Raw genomic sequence first — 17,407 nt, 5'->3', positions numbered from 1 at the left:
TCCCTTCGCCTTCCCTACATGCCCTCCTCTGCCTTCCCCAAGGACCTGACAGCTCACGGGAGCCGGGCAGCTCTCTTCTTTCTCCTCATCCATCCCCAGTGCTCCACACTGACCACAATCAGCGAAATCACCAACTGATGATTGTCAAAGACAGGAGAGGGAGGGACCCAGTTCAGGCTGGAGAAGCAGCTTTCTCTCCCCCGTATCCCCGCTTCCTGGGCTCTGAGCCATAAAGGCAAGAAAATACAGAGACCCTCACCTCACACCAGAGACAAATTTGACTCAAAATGGGTGACAGACCTCAGTGTAAGAACTAATACTATAAAGCTTTTAGAAAAAACATAGGAGTAAATTTTTATGACCTTAGATTAGGTAATGGTGTTTTAGATATAACACCAAAAGGACAAATGACAGAAGAAACAATAGATAAATTGGACTAAATCAAAATTAAACACTTTTGTGCGTCAAAAGACATCATCCAGAAAGTGAAAAGACAACCCACAGAATGAGAAAAAATATTTGCAAATCATGTATCTGATAAGGGACTTGGTATCTAAAACATATAAAAAACTCCTAAAATAATAATAAGACAAATAACCAAACACACAAACTCATAGAGTCAGGTAGCAGAGCACAGGTTACCATGACGGGGACGGGAGTAAGTGCATCATGGATGTAAGGTTTCTGTTTGGAATGATGAGAAAGTTCTGGTAATGGGAGGTGGTGAGGATAGTACAACACTGTGACTGATTCCATGGAATGGTATGCTTGGGAGTGATTTGGATGGGAAAGTTTATGCTGTATACATGTTTTCTCAATTATAAACCAGAGAGAGGGAGTGGATGTGGCTGAAGCGACTGAGTGCCTGCTTCCTGCATGGGAGGTCCTGGGTTTGATCTCTGGTGCCCCCTAAAAACAAAGGGAAACAACAAGCAAACAAATGAAACAACCAACTCAGGGGAGCCAATGTGACTCAGTGGTTGAGCGCTGGCTTTCCACATGAGGTCTCAGGTTCAATCCCCGGTCCTGGTACCTCAGAACAAAAACAGCAACACAAAAAACAAAGAGAGAATAACTAAACAGACAATGACAATTATATGCAATACATGATCCCAGACTGGATCTAATAATGGAGGAGAAAGGGCTCGAAAGGATATATGTAAGATTTGTATCAATGTTAAAGTTCTTGAACTTCATAACTACTTACAGTAGTTACATAAGTGAATATCCTGGTTCTTAAGAAATGTTCATGGAAGTAACATGTTCAAAGAGCATGATGTATATTATCTACTCTCAAATGTTTAGAAAATAGACATACTGATAGATGGAGAGACAAAAGGATATGGAAAATGCTAAAATCAGTGGATTAGGGTATCTAGCAGGGGAGATAGTTGTAGTTCTGTATATGGGGTTTTATATTTTTTTTGCAACTGTCCTGTAAGTTTGAATAATCTCAAAATAAAAATTTAAAAGATGAATAACCCAATTAAAAAACAGGAAAGGATGTGAATAGAAATTATACAAACTGCCAATAAGCATGGGAAAAGATGCTCAACATCATTAGCCATCAGGGAAATGAAAATCAATACCACAATGGGATACCACCTCACACCCACTAGCCTGGTTAGCCAGGTAAGACAAGTGTTGGGGAGCATGTGGAGAAAAACTGGAACCCTCATATATTGCCAGTGGGAATTTAATATGGTTGCAGCTGCTCTAGAAGGTTGTCTGGTAACTCCTCATAAAGTTAAACATAGAGTTCTAGGACCCAGCACTCCTAGGAATATATGCCCAAGAACACTGAAAATCATAATGCCCACCCAAAGACTTGTATTAATACATGAATGTCCATGCAGTACTACTCGCAACAGGCCCCAAATGGAAATAACCGAAATGCCCACGAACAGATGAACAAAATCTGATACATCCACAGAATAGAATATTCAACATTAAAAAGAAACAAAGTATCAATCCATGCTACCATAGGGATGAATTTGAAAACACTATGCTGAGTGAGAGAAGCCAGTCACAAAAGATCACACATGATAGGATTCCATTTACATGCAGTGTCCAGGATGTTAATCGAGAGACAGAAAGTAGATTGGCGGTTGCCCAGGGTTGTGGGGAAGGGAGATAGGGAGTGACTGTGAACAGGTACAGCTGTTTTATCTGGGGTGACAGACAATGTTCTAAAGTAGATAGTGGTGATAGTTATTTTGTGAACGGACTAAAAGCCTCGGAATTGCACCTTCTAAAAGCGCAAATTTTATGGCATGTGAATGGTATCTCCATAAGCTGTTTTAACATATAGAATGCCTTGGTGATGACAGCCAAGGGTTGGGGAGTTAAGATGTGGTCAGAGAGGGGCTCACTAGGAGACCTCCCGACACTTTTTCTTAAACACAGGGACCATACCCACCTAGCTCTCAGGTAGTAGAGCAGGTGGTAGCCAATCTTGGGTTGCTTCTGATACAGCTCGGAGAGAAGGTCCAGAAGCAGGGAGAAGCTGCTGTTGTCTTCCTGCATCTGGCAGAGGTTCCTGGAGTTGGGAAACGGGAAGGAAGGAGTAGAGCTCTTCCCATAGAAGACTCTCCTGTGGAGCTTCTGGGAGGCAGGGGCTGTCTGTGCCCACTGCCTACCTCCCCTTTGGAAAAGGAGTGCCATTACCCAGGACAGGAGCCTGTGTGTGCCGTTAGGGGGATGGATGGAGCGCAGCATCTCCTCCAGTCAGCTACTTACCTAAATATTAGGTAGAGAGGCTTCCCCACAGATTCCTCCAGGGACCTACAGAAGGAGGGTTATATATGGCTGAGTGCATGTGAGAAAAGGAAGGGTGAGCTGCCGACAGTACGGAAGACAAGCTGAAGGCCGCATGCCAGCCTGCTCCTTTCCTATCCAGAACCAATGTCTTGCTGCCCCAGACACTTGGCTAACAGAGAAAACAGGTTGCCACCACTGATGGCAAGATTCTTGTCCTCCAGGGAGAGAGTCCAGGCCAAGGTCCAATCCTACCTGAAGCAGCCAAGGCTGGGCCTGGCAGCAGGGGCTGGGAGCTGGGAGGGGATTCTGGCCCACTGCACCAGGACACATAATGCCCAGCAGGAATTAATACATCCTTGTTTAAAGGTATCAATACATGTGAGACCAAAAACACCAAGTGACTAGATGATTGTTCTTAACAGCAAAGTGCCTCTTGGAATCAGGTGACAAGAGCACACCTCTGGCTCCTTGAGACCCAAGAGGGGTCAAGAGAAATGAGCCTTACTCACTCTTCAGTCACCTCCTCAGGTAGCACTTCCCCTCGGAAGTGGGCCTTGAAGAGCTCTTGTAGGCAGGAAGCAAGGACAGACAACTGCTCCGAGTCAAAGTCTTCCTGGGTGGTGAGACAACAGAGAGGGTATCACCACTTAGACCCAAACCTTACTGCCCCCACCACCCCAGGGCTTCTGAGCTCATCTGCGCCCACTGCTGGGACCAGCATGCCTCCCCACCGACGAGAGGGGAACCAGCTGGGGGAGGGGAAGGAAGGAGTCAGCTTCCCGAGGAGCTCTGCATGGGGGGCTCTAAGCTGGGCAGGCTGGGCTGCTTCCTCCCGAAGGGACTGGGTTCCTCCTCACCTCCAGGACCTGGTCCACAATTTCCTGCATGACCTCACACTGGGCCTCCGTATCACTGTAGCACAGAAGTGAGAGGAAATCCCAGGGACATAAACGATAGTACAGGGCAGGACACAAATGCAGAACAGAGTGCACAGCCACACTCACACGCACAGACACAGAACAAAAGAGCTCTGTATGAAATCCAGGCTCGGGTCGGGGAAGCTTTAGGGTAGGATTTGTTGTTCTCTGGGCAGAGACCCAAAGAAAAGGGAAATCCCCATTAACTGTGCTTCAATTCTCAGAGGTTTTTCTCCTAAGACTCTATGGAGAGAAAACCCAAGGTATTGAGAAACTATACCCTTTGTGATGGTTAGGCTAATGTGCCAACTCGACCAGGTAATTGTGCCCAGTTGTTTGATCAAGCAAGCACTGGGCTAACTGTAATACAAGGACATTTATGGACTTTAGTCACCATTGACTTTACTGCAGTGGTAAATCATAGATAACTGATTACAATTACATCAATCAGGGAGATTGCCATCAGCAATGAGTGACGCTTTATCCAATTAGTTGAATGCCTTAAAAGGGGAAGTGATTCCAGCATTGAGTGAGAATTTCCCAGATCGACTTTGGAGAGCCAACGTCTCCCAGAACTCACCCAGGGCCTTCCCTGGACTGTCACTGGAGGCCCTGGCTGCAGCCTGCCTGCAGAACCAGGACTTGTGCATCCCCATGGTCACGCGACAGACTGATAAAATCTCTTACAGACACCTATTGTTGACTGTTTCCCTGGAGAATCCTGAGTAATACACCCTTCCACTCCCAGCTTAAGCTGCCCTAACCTAAACTGCAGAAGACATCCCTCAGGAAGCTGTGGCTGCCTCTTCTTACTGCCCCCGCACCCCGCCATATCTCTTCAACCCCCATCATCCTGCCTGACTAGTGCTGACTAGTTACCAGGTAGAAAGCTTGGTGCTCGATCTCCTTAGGGTGACAGCAGGGTCTGCACCTACCTCCCCTTCTGTAGCTGGAGCACTTTGTCTCTTAGAGATTCATCCAACTGGTCAAGGTAAGGGGTGATATCAACTGGCTCTTCCACAACTGTCTCCTTGATAGGATGAAAGCGAAACTCTCTCTTCTTTCCTGAAGGGAGTGATTTAGGAAAGGAGTCAGTTTGCCAGACACCAGCAACTAAGTTTTCCTGACCAATCCCTCCCTAACTCACAGGCCTTCAGTGTGCACCTGTTTACCCAGTGCTCTCTGAGTGTCTGAAGCAATTTCCTGAATGGGTCCATGGCCTAATTCTTAGAAGCAAATAGAGGCAGGAACCACTTGCCCTTTTTCCCTCCTGCCTTCGGTGCCAAGTGCAGGGGTCTGTACCCTGGAGTCTCGGCCAGTAGCAGTTAGCAAAACTTTAACTCCCAGGGGGCAAAGGTGACAGATTGCAGAGAGGCTGCTCCTCTTGGGGTCTACCCAAGCCCAAACCATTCCTTGGCTGCTCGGCTCACCTTTGCTGTTGAGATCCTCCTCATCGTCACTGAAGGCTGCCTCTGCGTTATCATAGCAACTCTCATCCTTGTCTGACATATGATTGTCCATCTCCATGGAAACTGGCTCCTCAATTTTGACTTGGGAATAAGGAAAGACATTTGATAGCCTCCTGTGTTTTGTAGTACTCCCCATTGCTTCTGGAAATGGGAGCTTAGAGGCCAAGGGGAAGAAAAGCATTGACACCCTAAATGGAATACTGCTAACCTTGGAAGGACAAACCTCTTGACCTCACAGCCCTCCAGGATTGCAGGGGCTTTTGCCAAGGACAAGAACAACATAGGACATGACTCCTCTGGGCTCGGCTCAGGACTGGTGAGCAGGGACAGATTGGCCCTTTAATTTAAAACAAAGGTGGGCAGGTCTGCTTGGCTTAAGCCCTTACCTCGAAACACAAAAGTAAGTGTGGTGGTGTGGGGGGAGACAGGAGAGGAAGGATGGGATGGCAGCCTGTGGATGGAACAAGACTGGGCCCAGGGCTAGGAAGAGCAGAGAAATGGGCAAAGTTCCAAGTGAGGTAACCACACCTTCCATGGAAGCCTTCTACTTATGGAAAAGAGGTTAAGAGAAAAAAAAGCCAAACAAGAGTTAGAGAGCAAGAAAGATAAGCAGAAAGGCAAAGAAGATTAGATGGAAAGGAGGACAAAGGAATATGACACAAGGATGAATAAAAGAAAAACTGGGGAAGAAAAACCGCAGCGGCCAGTGTGGGAGGGGGAGACACGCGTGGGGACGCCATCCTAGGCGGGCTCTGGTCCGAGAGTGTCTCCCTCCCACTCTCTTGCAGCATGTGATGGAAGGGGGACGCATCATACCTTCCACAGGTGGGGAGGGCGAACTGCAGAACTCAGGAAACTTTTCTCTCAGCATTGCTCGCAGCTCCTTATCCAATTTAGGGTTGTCAAACAGAGGCGCCAAATGCCTAATGGGAACACGAATGGAAGGTCAACACCAGCGCTCCTCATTCCTAACTTGTCGCTAATTGTTTTCCCAGCCCTGGGTGGGCCATAATCCAGACCCCTGGAAGTACTCAACAGGGGCCACGGAAAGCATCTGAAGCCCACTGTGGAGAGGATGACAAGAAAGCAATGCCTCTAAGAGTTAAGAGAACAAATGCCTAGCAATCTGCGGGGAAACCAGTACTTTTTATACCTCTCAAGGGAAAGGGTCATCAGTGGATAGCAATATCTTGACGGCTTGACTTATAGGTGGATGGATGTAAGAAAAATGGGGAAACAACCTCTCACACCCTCACATCATACCCCTAAATAAATTCCTTACGCCAAGACCCGCTTCTCCACAATGTGGTTAAGGGAGGAAAAGACACCCTGCCGCACATGGCCCTCCAATGGAGGATAGAAGTTGGGAATGATCTGGAAGGGAAGAAAGGGAGAAAGAGATAAGTGCAGTCCATCAGAGCATTCTGCTGGTCTAGATCTAAGATGCTGCTTCAGGTGGGACTCAGGGAATGCCAGGACACGTGGCTGCAGAGGACGAGGGTGCTCCTGACTGTTCGAGACTGCCAACATGGGAAACTCCTACTGGAAGGGTGGCCCCTCAAGGTGATTAGATCCCACCTCAGGCCAGCATCTCTGAGGGTAAGAAACCTGATGGAAAGCTCCATCTGAGGACAGTGGGGATGCAGAAAGGAAGTGGTCACTAACTTGGGGGATGGGACCATCACCACTTCTGCTCCCACGGTCAAAGGGGATTGGGAAGCACCCTTTGCTGGGAGGTGAGGTTAGCTGGAAGACACACTTAACTCTGCTCATCCAGGAACGGGGAGAGAGGAGGGCTGTGACACTTACACGGCACATGAAGTCCAGGAGTGTGGCAGTGATGGCTGGGTGGGGCTTCATGGAGTGATGCATGACCAGGATGGCTGGTTCTGGAGAATGTGGAATTAAAGGTCCCCCCACATCAAACAGTCTGTACCGTTCCCACAAAAGGGGATAGCAATATGCCTGAACGGCTCTGGGGAGAGCTCTATCTGTCCCCTCATTCCCATTGAGCAGACAACCCACAAAACAGCAATCTTAACCCCTCATCTCCCTTCCTGTCCCCTCAGCTGGGAAAAGGGACGTAGCAGAAGAAAAGCAGGATGTGGTGCAATCTCTTCTTCTGCCGAGGCCCTCCCCACCTGAAGCCAAGTATAAGGCTGTGGGGAGAAGAGAGTGGATAGATCGCTGTGCTTCATCAGAACGATTTTCCTTCTAGGTCAAGGGAGAGTCGATGAGCAACAACGGAACAGCTTTCAGACCAATGGCCTCCACGCCAGCCGCACTGAGATTTATGACTGCTACCACCTGGACAAGGCAGCAGGGGCTCGGGGGGTGGGCAGAGGCTCTGGCTTCGGTCACTTACCTATGTTCATAATGCTGTCCTTGTCTGGACTGAAGAACAGCCAGTCATAAAACAGAGCCAGCTTGGCATTAGAGGCGGCCACATTTGACTGGAAAAGAGGGAAAAGAGAGGAGAGCTAGTTTCATCAATTTCCCTTCAGAGGTGGCGGACTCGGCCCAGTGGTTAGGGCATCCATCTACCATATGGGAGGTCCGCAGTTCAAACCCCGGGCCTCCTTCATCCGTGTGCAGCTGGCCCTGATGGGTGCAAAGAGTGCCTTGCCATGCAGGGGTGCCCTGCCACGCAGGGGTGTCCCTCGCGTAGGGGAGCCCCACGTGCAAGGAGTGCGCCCCGTAAGGAGAGCCGCCCAGCACGAAAGAAAGTGCAGCCTGCCCAAGAATGTTACCACACACACGGAGAGTTGACACAACAAAAAGAAAACACAGATTCCTGTGCTGCTGACAACAGAAGCAGACAAAAAAGAAGACGCAGCAAAATAGACACAGAGAACAGACAACTGGGGTGGGGGGAGGAAGGGGAGAGAAATAAATAAATAAATAAAATAAAAAATTTATATATATATAAAAAAAATTTCCCTTCAGAGACCCAAGGCAGATGCCAGAGCCCACTTGGCTGTTTCATCTATGGAACCGTTTCACCTGAAACAGGACGGAAGCCCCCGCTTCCCCCTTTCATAGTGGAGGGGGCACCCGAGTCTGTGCTGTATATGGGTATGATGACTCTGTGGTCCCACCAACCCAGGGCATGGGAAAGCAACAGGAGTTTTCATGTACCCAGCAGCACACGCACCCCTGATCTCCATGAGGAAGGAGAGCTGGATTTAGGAGTCCCTGATCACCCCTGAGCTGATGGAACACTCAGACCAGCCCCGGACCGCCCTGCGATGGGCTCCTGCAGCACATTCCTGAAGAAGAGGCCCCCTAGGAATAGTCTGTTGTCACATCTGAGTCAGCACATTCCGAGGGCTCAGTCAGATGGGGGAGGGGAACCATGTCAGAAGAGGTCAGGGGTGGCCGGATGGCAAAGTACTGATGGTTTCCCACCCAGGGCACGGGGAAAGGCTGGGAAGGAAATGGCTCCAATGTGGATTTCACTGTTTGGAGAAGGGATGTATCCAGAGCTGATGCCAGAAGGCATGGGGGTGAAGGACTAAGGAATGCAAACCCTGACTTTAGGGAAGGAACAATTCAGAGGAAAAGCCACATGTGATATCTGCTTTATTTTATATATATGTGTCTTTAATTTATTTAAGAGGTACTGGAGATTGAACCCAGGATCTCGTACATGAGAAGCAGGTGCTCAACCACTGAGCGACACCCACTCTCTTATTTTATTAGTTTATTTTTAAATTCAGATATTTGCTTTAGAAGGAAATTTTTATATATTTTAGAAGGAAAAAGACAGAGACACCTCAGAAATCCAGGCTTGGAGGTTAGCAGTAAGGGCAGAGAAAAACTTGTTCAACCCCAAACCTTGTTGGGAGGTAGGTAACATGCCTAAGTAAGTTTTAGAACACAAAAGGAGATGGCACAGAAAGTTAAAGATGCTCAGGAGAAAAGAGAGTGAAAGAAGGGCCGATAAGGGGTCAGACAGCTTTGGAGAGTCAGAAAGAAGTACAGGAATATGGCGAACATGACCTTAGAGGCAGCCTTCACCGCCCAATGTCCTGCACCCCACGGGCCTGTCTCTCACCGTGCACGTTGTCAGGAGCCAGCCAATGATGGCCCAGCGGGGCAAGATATCCGAACTGAGCACCTCATTGGAAGGGTGAACAACCCCACAGATGTAGCGAATGAGGTCACAGCGCAGAGACTGACTGTCTGGGGTTGACAGGTACTGGCGCTGAAACCAATCCTGGTATCGCTTTTGTTGACCAAATCGCACCTGGGGGAAGAGGAGGTTGGAAAGAGATTTGGAAGGGAGGGTGGGAGACTCCAGGCAGAGGAAAATAAGCATTGTTTAGCTCGAGCCTTGATCTAGACCTCAAAATTTTCCCACAGTTTATTCATTAACTCATACTGTCTCTCAAGTCTCCCCTCCTTTGGGAAGACTTCCTAGGCTGATTTTTAAAAATGCTAAAAGTCTTCCTTGCTTGTCCTTTAACCCCAACTGCAATTGCAGTCAAGTTTTGGCTCCTTATTCCTGTACTGGTCACTGGTTCTCCAGTCATAAGCATAATATTTTCTTATTTTCTTGAGCCACCAGTGAATAGCAAGGGAATGTTCCTTGAGAATAAGAGTTAAGCATGTTTACCACTTGGCATGGACTGAAAGCGAAAGCTCTGAACAACCTAACAGACCATTTCCAAGGTATACAGATTCCAGACCTTCTTTTAACAAGTCCTTCCTCCAAATAGATCCTAAATGGCTTACAAATAGCAATACTATATAAGGGGGAAGGATCTGTTTTTCCTCTTTTTCTATTCTATTGCAACATGTGGCTAGTGGCTACCAGGCAGGACAGTATAGCTCTATAGAGTGGTCCCTGAATGACGCGGGAAACCACAAGTTGGCAAGTCCCTACGACCAGACAAGCTGCAGGGGAGTTACCTGGGAAGTCTATTAAAAGTACAGATTTCTCAAGCAGAATGGGATCCTGCATTTTTCACATTCTCCTCAAGCAATTCAGCTATAATTTAGCCATGTTTGGAAACCAAAAGGCCAGAGATATTGTGGTTTCTTCCTGAGAGCTCACGGCTCACCCATAGGAGCCAGGGGTTTCCCAGACTGAACAGCTTCACTCTACCCCTCTTCCCTTTATAGCACATTTTTACACTTACAAGTTACGTTACTTGTATTGGTTTAATGTCTGCCTTGGACAGACTGAGTGTCCCAAGGGCAGCAGTGGGCTCTCTCTTATTCAACACTGTTTCCCCAATCCTTAACACCATGCCCAAAAGACAAGAAGTGTCGGATAAGGAGACACAGAATGAACAAAGGAAAGTGGCCAGAAGCCAGGCAGATCAGAGATGCCCACCTGGCCACCACTCCACTGGTCAGTGCCCAGTGGGACAGATCTATAGGGTGAAGGAGAAGCCCACCTAGGACCTGCACCCTCTCTTCCTACTACAAGTAGTCAGCTTACCCGGGAAGTCATGAATAAGAGCTTAGTCTCCATATCTGGGGTTAGACGACATGCTAAGAACTTTCGGGATGTTCTTGACTGAAGAAGCTGCAGGATACCTGAACCAAGTGTAGAAGGGAAGAGAAAAGAGAAGGCTGAGGGCCAGAGGGAATGGGAGGCAGGTGGGGAACCTGGCCCATACTGACGGCCAGTGGTCTTGCTCCTGGAGAAATCTAAATAAGACCAAGCAAAGTCAAGTATAGGTACAAGTGGGCGGTTCTAGCCAGCATCTGTGTGTTCTGCCCCTCCCATGACCACCCCCAGAATCCCTTCTTCTACTGGCCTTCCAGAGCCTCCTCCTCACATTATTCCAATTGGCAGTAGGTGGGAAAGTTAGGGGGCAAATCCTAGCCTCTTCTGCCTGCTTCTCATGCATTAAATGAGTGAAAATGTGTGTGCCTGGCATATAAAACAATTCAAAACATGTTCAGCATAAGGGTTGCTGTGGCTACTACCAGGACTTTCCTCTTTTTTCCTGATTTGCCATGCCTGGACTATTGCTTTTGGTTTTGTGCATGTGAACAAGAGATGATGTGGATGATGTGGGGAGCAAAGCTGTACAGTTATTGTTCAGACCATAAGGACCCAGGGAAGGCGAAAGGGACATGAAAAGGACCTTGTCATGGGGAGGCACACTGTGACTCCTTCCCTCCCCCAAAGACAATTTTGGCCAAGCTGGATCCTTGGAATTACAGGCAAGAGAGCTCCCAGGGAGGGGCCTTCTCTTACAGGACTAATTCCAGCCCCTCTGCTGACTCAATCTCACGAGCTGACCTCTGACTCCCCTGCTGTACTCAGCGAAGCTGGAAACTGGCCATCAGCTTACCCCCTGAGCCAAAGAGTTGCTGGGAGGAGAAGAGGACAGTTCTCTGTCTTACTTCTTTCCCAGGAGTAATGATAGCTGGAATCTGCCAAGTAGGGGCTGTCTAGGAACCATATGATCTGTTTTTGTACCTCTGCCATTCCCATATCCAGCTGCACTTGGCAGAGATTGCCCTGTCCCAAGCTCCAATATCTGACTGCTAAGGACTCTCTTACCCACCAACCTTTGCCCTCTTGATTCAAACCATATGTTATACCCTGACCTCCCACCTCTCAAGGACGGGATGCCTAGTCCCCAACTTACCTGTGAACTGGGGACTCAAGGCCTGAGGGTTATGGATAATGTCTTTCCAAAGCAGTTCAAATTCTGGTATCCTAGCAACATTCTGAAGTAGTCTTACAAGGTCCCGGCCAATCATTAAACATTCCATGAACTTGATGGGGAGAAGGGGGGCAGGGGGGAGGAGAGAGAATAAAAACATGGGTTGTTTACCTGCTGGAAGGAGGACAAAGGAACAACATGTTCTAGGGAGGGCAGGAAAGAGTTGTTCAAGGGACTATATGATTTCTTCTGGAACCTAGGGATTGGCTCCTAGCTACTCAGGGGAAGAAAGCTAGAAATTGGAGACTAATATCCATGTTTCACTGGAAACAGCTGAAGCCCTGCTGGCTTTCACACTGACTCCTCTCTCCACCCAAAACTGTTCTGATCCAGGTCAAGGGTAGGAAGGGACTGGCAAGTGGATGCTACCCCCTACTCTAAGACAGCTCTAACAGAACACTGCAGCAGTGGAAATCATCTAAATCAGGACTGTCTGATGTGACAGCCAGTAGTCACAAGTGGCTAATGAGCACTTGAAATCTGGCTTATGCAACTAATAAACGGAATTTTTAATTTTATTTAACTTTAATTTAAATAGCCACCTATGGCTAGTGGCTACTAAATTAGATAACAGACTTCTAGGATATCTTCCATGTGGGAGATTTGGACAGGGGATGATTTCACAGTCCCAGCTGACCATGCAAGTACCCCAATGGGTAGGCGGGCACAATGATGTGGCAGTGAACACACACAAAGACAGCAGGGCCACAGGCAGCATTTCTAGGGATGAGGACTATTCTACACTGACCTCCCCTTTTCTATCCTCATCTCTCTAATGATGATGGGGGGGAAAAAAGTCAAGAATCTGAACCACTTTCTTCTCTCCAACTTGGCGTTTTTGGCCCAGGGCGCTGCACGAAAGTTTCAGAGGTGTCCCATCCTGTGGGTCTGATCTCCCCACATCACTGTCCTGGGCCCTCACCCGTTCCCGAAGCAGCGAGATGCAGAAGTCCACCTCCTTCTGCCGCAGGGCCTGGAGCTGGGTGGTCCCGTGGTGGTCGACGATGAGGCGGAGGTATGTGTACACAGCCATGGCGATGAGGATGCTGCTCTTCAGCACCCACTCCCTATGGGAGGATGACACTGGCACCCGCACCCTGTCCAGACCTACTGGCCTTCCCGAGTCACCCCCCTTGGACTTGGCTCCAGTGCCTCAGAAATGTTTGATGCTTTAGAGATACTGACAGTAGGCTTTTTGGTTCCTTGATGGTTCACTCAGGCTATCAACTGGCGAGCGCACAGACAACTTCCGAATTCTCTTTACCAGGTACCCAATAAGGATGTGTGTGGGATGAAAGTGATCTTTTCCTAACACATAATTAATTACTCAGCTTCCAATAAAATTATTTTTGTTTGTTAATTCATTTGTTAAAACATTTACTGAGTGCCTATCATGTACCAAGCACTCTGAGAGGTACTGGAGATAAGCCCCAGCTCCTACCCACTCAGACTACGGGGGGAAAGGTTTTGTAAGAGTCCCTAAGTCAGCAGTTCTCAAGATGTGATCTTAGGACCCCCAAGGCCCATTCAGGACCCTGGAATTCTCAGAACATAGTGTGCCAGCCCTTCTACTATGCTTGTTATCAGCAGCCCACCATGCCACAAGCCTTTCCTGGCCCTCTCTCTAAGCTGCTGACCCCACCCCCAGACAATGAGTTACCGGTCTTAAATCACAAATAAAAAGAATGTGATTTTGGATGGCAAAGCCCATAGTCCCAGGAGTTTTAGAATTTCCCTGGGGAAAAGGGTAATGAAAGAATTCTTTGTTCCTGGCTGCTTTAAAAGGAGTGGAGAGAAAGAGTGAGGGGATTCCTATAAAATCTCCAATGCTGTCTCTATGTGCCAAAAGTAGGGAGCTGTCTCCCCCAAGCAAGTAGTCTGTATAAGCTTCAGCACCCTTGCTAAAAGGCAGAGAACTGGAAGACAAAGGGAATTTAATTAATTCAGCCAGGCAACATCCTGATTCCGGAGAAGTGTTTGAGCCACCTAATTAAAAGACTGTGGCCTTTTCCTTTCACAGATTGAAAGCACAGGCCAAGGATACTGGGGAAGGTCCCCTCCCCCGCCTGCTACCTTTTAACTCAACAGCCTTAGAAACACAGGGACGGGAAGAGCAGGCAGCGTGTGGAAGAGGAACGGCTTCAATCGTCTGGGTTCATCACCCAAGGATGGGCGTGCTTTTGGAAGGTGGGAGAAAAGGCCCGACAGTTAAATGGTGATTATTTGATGCTTGTACAACACGGAGACTGGGCTCTAATTGCCCAGATGAGGGAAATCCAGCTTTAAGGTGTGGGAGTAAGGAGGTGTTTGGCATCAGGAAAAAAAAGGAGGAAAATCTCTTTTTTAGGAAAGCTGCGAGCAGTGGTAATGAGCCTTTCTGAATCCTGATATGGAGTAATGAAGGGAAGGAGAGAGATCACAGTGAGACCCTGACCAAGCACAGCAGATGGGAACAGAGACCTAAGAGAAGCAGAGACCAGGAAAGGAACTGCTAGGACCCGTGGCATGCCGGCGTGCCGGCGAGAGGGTGCCAGTAACGGCCCAGAGCACTAGGTGGCACTGCACAGCAGCCCTCTCTCTTGCAGGGTCTGAATAGCGGGAGATCCATGCTTCCCGGAACCACAGGAAATATGGATACTATTAGCTCTCTCGTTCACTTGACTACGATGGTGTCCTCACCCAGAAACAGACTCTGAAATCAAGCAACAGGAAGTCTTAGGTCACAGGACCAAGGGAAGGCCTCACCCCCAAATGAGTTCAGATGTGAAGCAGACCTTAGAAATGTCTGGTCCTTTTCTTTGACAGGGAAGGGAAAGAATCAGTCAGAAAACCCAATATGCCCCCCTATGCTCTCTACTGCCAGAGCCTCCAAAACCTCTGTGCAAACTCTAGCAGAGTGTGTTGGTCTCCATCACCTCCTGCCCTCCCCCAGCGACATCAAAAAGAGAGAGCATGGGTGGGACTGAGAGGCTTGGGAGGGAGAAAGGGTACCTGCTAGGCTTGGGTGGTTGGCTGGTCCCACTCTGCTGAGCTCATTCCCTCCTTCCCACACCACCCCCCAGAGATAAACATTCCAAGGAGGTCTGGATCAAAAATAAACCCTTATCAGATGAAACTAGTTTTTTCTGGGCTCTGAGATATTTTAGCAAAGTTCCCACTCCTTCATCCCTGGGGCCACACCATGGCATTAATTCCTTCCCTCACCTCCCGCTCTAATTTAAGGAGTTCTTTGGGCCTCCTACCAAGTCTTCACACAATCCTTTCATCCCCATTTTCCACAATCCCACTTGGGCCGAATCTGGCTCTTTTCCTACCCTTCATGATGTACTCTACCTCTGCTCCGTCAGGATATCCAGAACACTCTCTGCCAACCAGATATTTTTTGCTGTAACATCCCCACCTGATTTCAAAGGGGGAAAAATAGAGAATCAGAATGGCTTGGATTAGGGACTCAGCTAATCCAATTCATTTCTTCAGGAATCCTGCTGATCCATCCCTAATTGTTATGCCACACTGCTGTCCTGAGTGGTGGAATAAACTGCCTTCTTTTCTGCCAGCCTTTAGAGCTTCTCCTTTTACCCACAGAAAGAAGGGAAGGTTCTGGATTTTTCAGATACCAGAGCTGCAAGTTTTCCATGCTGGGAGTTGGAGTGGGAACACTTTGACCCTTGAAAGGGAATGTCTGGGAAGGAGACATGAAAAGCCCAAGGCTGGAAAGAAAGGGTGATAGCTCAGATCGGGCCTGAGAGGTGTGAGTGGTGGGCAAAAGCTGCAGGCCAGCGCCTGGATGTCCTGAGTCCTGTGCTCAGGCTCCTGACAGGCCAAGGATTCCTTGTTTCCAAGTACCAGTCCTCATTGCTGGCTACTGAAATTCCTGGGGGCAGAATTAACATGCAGCAAGGCCAGACCAAAGTCTTGGGGTGAGAAGTGGGGACTGGGAGTGCCAAGCAGGAAAGAAAAGTGCCAGGAGAGAGGATAAAAATAGCCAGCTCAACAACGCCATGCCCTGCCCCAGGTCTCAATAAAAAAACCCAAGGCTCAAAGTCCTACATCCCACTGATTAGGTTCATACACATCTAAATAGGAGCATCAATGTTATACAAATCCTACAGAGGAAGCAAAGCACCACGGGGCAAATGGAGAAATAGAGGCAGGGTCATTTTTAAACAAACACAGACAATCTTGGAGAAGAAGAGGTAGCCTGGGCAGGCCTCTTGGATCTTCAGTGGCTCAGAGAGATGTCACTGATGCCAAGACGATAATACAACTTAAATGTCAGGGTCTGTTCTGTGAGAGTTTGTCCCTCAGACTGGCCCCAATCAGATGACATAATTTTTAAGGAGCAAGTGTTCAGAACATGGGGGTGGAGTCAGGGAAGATGTTTGGGTTTCTGAAAGCCTCCTGAACATGGGAACAAATAATTTGCCCCCACTTCTCTTCCCCTTCCTGATCCAATATGCCACAAAACCCCAGAGCGAGGACTGGCTAAAAGAGGCCAAATATCTTGCGTCAGGCCCTGGCTTTGGTAGGAAGGAAAATTAGGCAAGACTTATTGTTTCAAAAGGACCCCTGTGGTTTTTCAATCAATTTTTTTCTGCAACATACACGGCCAGAGGATGTCTGTATCAGAAGAGACTCTAAGCAACCCAGGAATCATGCAGGGATCAAGTCTCTCAGGCACTTAGTCATTTTCTACTTTCTGAATTCAGACTCAGGTTACTCTCCTTTCTTCTTTGCACTCCCGCCATTGAACTCACCTGCAATCTGCTTCATGAACGTCATGCAAACACCATCAGCTCCCAGAACCCCACTCTTCACTAGTTCCCGTACCAACCACACCAACTAAAGGAGAGAGGAAAAGACAGATGAACAGCAGAGGCTGCGAATCTGAGAAAGGGGCTAACTCTGTCAATCTCTAATTTAGGTGCACAATGGTAGGGGCATGTTACTCTCATTCCACCTTCCCTTCCCCTTGAGAGAGCAGATCCGTCCTCTGTTATGTCTTTCAGCTGGAGTCTCTCTTCTTTCTGGCCTTACCTGAGTACGGCAGGTATCCTGCAACTTCAGGTACTTCTCCATAAGGATCTGGTTGATTTTATTCAGGACAATATTCATGCCATCTCGACTCACCAGAGCTAAGTCCCTGTAACACTGTGAGAAGTTAAGGTTTGTGAGCAGCCAGTAAGGGGAAGACAAGGCTCCCAGCCCAACCCACAGTGGACCCCCCTGCTCTCCAGGCCCTTAAAGTTAAACATCACCAACTGGATACTGAGATAGGCAAAAGAAAGACTTTGCATCTGGACATTTTCCTTCCACAGGGTCCCTCTGTCCCAAACCTATCCCTTGCTCTTTCACACAGTGTGGGAAAGGGACTGAGCTGCCCTCTAAAAAGGCAGGAAAGCCTGCTGGGCAAGGCTGCTAGTCCTATCCCTGTCCCCCTACCTCCCTCCTTAGGAAGTGTCACACTGTTTGATGCCACAAGCTGAGCAAAACCAGGTGGAGGCCATCTGCTTTTTATCTGCCAGTAAAAGGTCACTACAAAATGGGTTCAGTTGAATAGGCTGGAAAG

The 17,407-nt window shown here is 48.3% G+C and overlaps 1 protein-coding gene across 3 annotated transcripts in view; it reads right to left on the bottom strand.

Moving 5' to 3' along the window:
* INTS3 (integrator complex subunit 3) overlaps positions 1-17,407 on the bottom strand; it is a 38,102-nt gene that overhangs the window by 6,852 nt on the left and 13,843 nt on the right. For 2 of the 3 annotated variants that reach the window (XM_058309680.1, XM_071207448.1), the window contains 17 exons: positions 16,876-16,989; positions 16,596-16,680; positions 15,172-15,238; positions 12,761-12,905; positions 11,761-11,890; positions 10,596-10,693; positions 9,204-9,395; positions 7,512-7,599; positions 6,956-7,035; positions 6,429-6,520; positions 5,963-6,069; positions 5,108-5,227; positions 4,613-4,742; positions 3,618-3,672; positions 3,270-3,373; positions 2,740-2,784; positions 2,420-2,539 (listed from right to left, as the gene is read on the bottom strand). In XM_058309680.1, coding sequence (XP_058165663.1) covers positions 2,420-2,539; positions 2,740-2,784; positions 3,270-3,373; positions 3,618-3,672; positions 4,613-4,742; positions 5,108-5,227; positions 5,963-6,069; positions 6,429-6,520; positions 6,956-7,035; positions 7,512-7,599; positions 9,204-9,395; positions 10,596-10,693; positions 11,761-11,890; positions 12,761-12,905; positions 15,172-15,238; positions 16,596-16,680; positions 16,876-16,989 — 1,772 coding nt within the window. The remainder of the gene's footprint in view (positions 1-2,419; positions 2,540-2,739; positions 2,785-3,269; positions 3,374-3,617; positions 3,673-4,612; positions 4,743-5,107; positions 5,228-5,962; positions 6,070-6,428; positions 6,521-6,955; positions 7,036-7,511; positions 7,600-9,203; positions 9,396-10,595; positions 10,694-11,760; positions 11,891-12,760; positions 12,906-15,171; positions 15,239-16,595; positions 16,681-16,875; positions 16,990-17,407) is intronic. The other variant, XM_071207449.1, reaches the window with a different exon arrangement.

The sequence above is a fragment of the Dasypus novemcinctus genome, chromosome 13 (assembly GCF_030445035.2).
Source record: "Dasypus novemcinctus isolate mDasNov1 chromosome 13, mDasNov1.1.hap2, whole genome shotgun sequence".
NCBI lineage: Eukaryota > Metazoa > Chordata > Mammalia > Cingulata > Dasypodidae > Dasypus > Dasypus novemcinctus.
This window is presented reverse-complemented; position numbering and strand designations above follow the sequence as displayed.